The sequence below is a fragment of the Poromitra crassiceps genome, assembly GCF_964638095.1.
Source record: "Poromitra crassiceps genome assembly, contig: HAP1_SCAFFOLD_103, whole genome shotgun sequence".
In the NCBI taxonomy this organism is placed as follows: domain Eukaryota; kingdom Metazoa; phylum Chordata; class Actinopteri; order Beryciformes; family Melamphaidae; genus Poromitra; species Poromitra crassiceps.
In genome coordinates this window covers 3,775-8,424 of record NW_028152239.1, presented here as the reverse complement: position 1 = coordinate 8,424, position 4,650 = coordinate 3,775, and the positions used below count along the sequence as shown (strand labels likewise).

At 44.8% G+C, this 4,650-nt stretch overlaps 1 protein-coding gene across 1 annotated transcript; it reads left to right on the top strand.

The window, feature by feature from the left end:
• Positions 1-220: 220 nt before the first annotated feature.
• LOC310800845 (cell division cycle protein 20 homolog) lies at positions 221-3,856 on the top strand (the record flags this gene model as incomplete). Its single annotated transcript, XM_083664746.1, has 10 exons — positions 221-317; positions 475-611; positions 701-797; positions 895-1,044; positions 1,347-1,546; positions 1,807-1,901; positions 2,035-2,254; positions 2,755-2,880; positions 3,006-3,123; positions 3,719-3,856. Coding segments are annotated over 10 exons (1,378 nt in total), but the record flags the coding sequence as incomplete, so codon positions are not given.
• Between the last annotated feature and the right edge of the window lie 794 nt (positions 3,857-4,650).

Below are 4,650 nucleotides of genomic sequence, written 5' to 3'. Positions count from 1 at the left end.
CATTGAGTAGTATGGTTAGCTAATGAACCTTACGGTTAACTAACGAATGTAACTGCTGCTATTTTTCATGAAATGAAACTTAAGTCAACTGGTTAAGCCCACCAGTTTACTGTTTACATTTGAGCTAAATGTGAATGAACATGTTAAATAGCGTTAACTGCTCTCCTCGTCTCTCATGCTAGCGAACGTTTACGCTACTTTCAGACTGCTGCATAACGACATGAGGATCACCAACATGGCGAGGTGGCGAAAGGAGGCCAGCGACTCAACGCCTCCAAATGTTTTGTCCCCTGCCAAAACGCGGAGGAAAACTCCAGGTAACTTGCTCACATGATTGAAATATAATTTGTATGGATGCCTTCCAGTATAATGTTTAGTCTTCAGCAGACTTGTCAAACAGATTGTGGTGTTGGATCTCTTTTAGTAAAAGTTTCTGAAAACTGTTAACCAATGAAATACTTCTCCTATGTAAAGGCAAAAAACGCACCTGTTCCAATGTTGGAGGCGACCGCTTCATTCCCACCAGAAATCCCAAACAAATGGAGGTGGCAAACTTCCTTCTGACAAAGGAGGCTGATCCTGTCGACACAAAAGATCCTATGGGAGCACTGGTCAGTTTGCTTTGATACTTTAAAGTTTACAGTATGTCTGGCCTGTATTTTATAGGCATGTTATTGACTAGGCTATGTGTCTTTTGCAGGAGAACCGGAAAGCCTGGTCTGTCGCACTCAATGGGTTCGACATTGAAGAGGCGAAGATCCTGAACCTGGAAGGGAAGCCACTGTTTGATCCAGGAGGTATAGCATTTTACATTACTGATGCTGTCGTGCAACTGTATGACGACCCGAGCAGGGAAAGTGAACGGTGTATAATTCGTTTTCCTCTCATTTACAGGCTATCAGGACAAGTTTACAGGCTATCGGCGGAACAATGTGAAAGTCCTCTCCAGTCAAGCCACGGCCCCAGCTTGTGTCAAGAAGACCAGACACATATCAACTGCTGCTGACCGAATCCTTGATTGCCCTGAGCTCAGGAATGATTTCTGTGAGTTTCTCATCTAACTTCATATTTCTATGACTGGGCGGGTGGCAAAGAGTGGTGATTTATTCCTAGTAATGTACATGCATTTCTTGGGTTTTTGGGTTTAGTTGTTGGCCTGGTGACATGGGTATTAGAGTCAATTAATGGTCTAATAATTAGGCCATTCATTGATTTATATCTCAAGTTTCATATCTTTATAAATTTATAAATAAATAAAATAAATAAATATAAAGTTTGCATATTGGGTTGTTGGGGGGGAGCCCTTTTGTACTTAACAAGCTTTCATTTGGTCCCACTTCTCCCAGATCTGAGTCTACTTGACTGGGGCAGTCGCGACCTTCTTGCTGTGGCTCTCGGTGACAGTGTCTACGTGTGGGATCACAGTCAGGGAGACGTCACTGAGCTCATGAAGATGGATGGTGAAGGAGAGGACTACATCACTTCAGTGTCGTGGGCCAAAGAGGCTCGCTACCTGGCCATCGGCACCAGTGACTGCAAAGTTCAGGTGAGCAGGCTAACACACACACACACACACCACTGAGTCTTGGCTTCATTACAGAGTGCACTCTAATGTACTGGAAACTTGGTTTATTCCTGCATTAACCCATTGATACCTGATGCAGCATTTGTGTGTGTATCCCTTTAAGTTAACGCGGTTCGCCGTCTTAAAGGGATACGCACACAAATGAGGGATATACACGCAAATGCTGCATCAGGTATCAATGGGTTAAGAAAACAATTGTTCTTATATTTTCCTTCCCTCAGTTGTGGGATGTGGAGACCCGGAAGCGTCTACGCAACATGGCCGGCCACGTGGGGAGAGTTGGTTGCTTATCTTGGAATGAACACGTTCTGACCAGGTACAGTCTCTGTCCGACACTTGTGTCTATAACTGTCACTGGCTACAGGGTAGGAAGTTAACGAGGGGCTCGGGGGGCAAAATGTGTTTAAATATATATATATATATATATTTTTTTTTACACTCTCCCTCAGTGGCTCCAGCTCAGCACTCATCCACCACCATGATGTGAGGGTGGCGGACCACCACGTCTCCACGCTGAGGGGTCACACTGACGAGGTGTGCGGTCTGCAGTGGTCTCCTGACGGGAAGTACCTGGCCAGCGGTGGCGCCGACAACCTGGTGAACGTGTGGCCCGGCGTGAATCACCACCAGTCGCTCCGCTGCTGGAACCAGCACCAAGGAGCCGTCAAGGTGAGGAGCTTCACCCTGACAACCAAACAAACCACATTGTTGTTTTTACTCTCTATTTTTCACACACACACACACACACACACACACACACACACACACACACACACACACACACACACACACACACACAATATTGTTTTTCAGAGGCTGTGGCGGGCTCATTTAAAAAAAAAGCTAGAGTGATGATACTTAGAAGATGAAACTAGAAGACCTAAGGAATCCATCAACTCTAAATCTAACTGATGAAATTACTGTTAAACAGAGAAAATACTTTTTTTTTATTTTTTTTTATTAGAATAGTCTACAAAAATATAACACATTTTCACTTAATGTCAGTATTAATTTTTGGCCCCGCTGCCCTCCTTCCAGATGAATTTGTGGCCCTTCATAGGAAAGCATTTGGGCACCTCTGGTTCTAAACCCTGGCAGTGGGACTTGTACATCAGATCATGCTGTGAATTCTGACAATCGTATTCATTTATTTTGCCATCTTGTCTTAGGCTTTGGCCTGGTGTCCATGGCAGCGGAACATCCTTGCTTCTGGAGGTGGGACCAGTGACCGACACATCCGCGTCTGGAATGTGAACAGTGGCTCCTGCATCAGCTCACTTGACACTCAGTCCCAGGTAACCGTGCAACTTTCAGCCCATCCAGTCCCTTCGTATGATGTTGATGGTTACCGTCAGTCGATGATTCACTGTGTACTTTTTTTATTTTGTGACTTAAGCCATGTGATGTCTTTGCCTTTCAGATCTCTTCCCTGGTGTTTGCGCCCAACTACAAGGAGCTGCTTTCTACCCATGGACTCAACAGCAACAATGTTGTTATCTGGAAGTACCCATCCCTCTCCAAAGTTGCAGAGCTCAATGGTAAGTTCTTGTCACGACAGTCGGTGTGTCCGGGTGGTGCAGCAGTAGATTCCCTGCCTATCATCACGAAGGTTGCAGGTTTGAAGTCAAACAGGAGGGGAACTGGGGGAATAGCGTGATCCTCTCACACGCTGGTGAAACTCTGTGTCGTGTGAAAAGACGCGGCTGGTGGGGTGGAGCAATGACCGGGACAGCAGGGGAAATTGGCCAAGTACAATGTGGAGAGAAGGGGGGAGAATCTTAAAACTTGTCTGATACTCGCCCAGACATTTTTTCCCCCCAGATTCTCACGCTATTCCCACCAGTTCCCTTCCAGTCCCCTTCCGCTGTGACCAGGACACATACCGCCAATCCGGCTTCCCACCCACAGACACAGCCAATCGTGCGTGTATGGACACCCGACCAAGCCGGAGGTAACACGTGGGCATGAACCTGTGACCCTCGTGTTGGTGGGCAGGGAGTCTACCGCTACAATACCCGGACGCCCCATACTTGGGGCTTTTTAAAAGGGAACCACCAGCTAACATTTCAAAGCAGTCTTGTTGTTCATGCTTTTGCTGTTCTAAGATAATAAATGCACTTTCTCTTCTTTTAGGACATGATGACAGAGTTCTTCATGCCACTCTGAGCCCAGACAACTCCACATGTGCTACGATTGGGGCTGATGAGACTCTTCGTCTGTGGAACAGCTTTGTGAGGGACCCTGTAGAGAAGGCCACAGACAGGACTGGACGTGACAGGGCGAGCAGCATACTGCGGGGGATGATAATCCGATAGACTATATAATATATAGTCTATCGGATTATCATTCCCTGCTGGGGAGTCACATGTAAATACTTTTGTTATGTTGCACTTTTTTAAAATGTTTTTCTGATTGTTTTAATGTATCTGTTTTTGTGTTTTTAGATTAAAAAATAATGTTTCTACATACCTTGCCTTGCGTGTTTCATTAACACCTTCTGTGTGAATGTGTTAGTTAAGGTATTCAAGGGTAATATATGTTATGTAATGATGGTGCAAAAACCATTATGAGCTCTGAAAGCCTTTGTAACGTCTCCTGAGAACATTAGAAACCTTCCTATCATGACTGTGATGCATTGTAAACATCATTCACATGATCACTTGACATGTGGTACAGTGTATAGAAACTACCATCTCTGATTCCAGGTGATGTCACCCTGCCACTGCCAACCTGTAACATCAAGCACAACTTTAAAGACAGACACCAAAGAAGCAAACATCCTCTTGCAACAAGGCTTATGGGAAATGTAGTCTTCACTTTGAGAAACAGTCTGACCACTGACATATGTACAGTCAATGATTCTGACCCTGGGCTGGTGTGAGATAGAAGTGACCATAATATTGTCTCCACCAGGGTCTCATTTGTTTTACAGTAGTTATACCAAGGGATCACAATTAGCTAGAGTGATGTTGGTGTTTAAAAAATGCGACACATGCTGCACTTTTAAGAAAATAGAACCCCTCCAAAGTGTGAATATATTAAGATTGTTGATTTGCAGAAAGTTT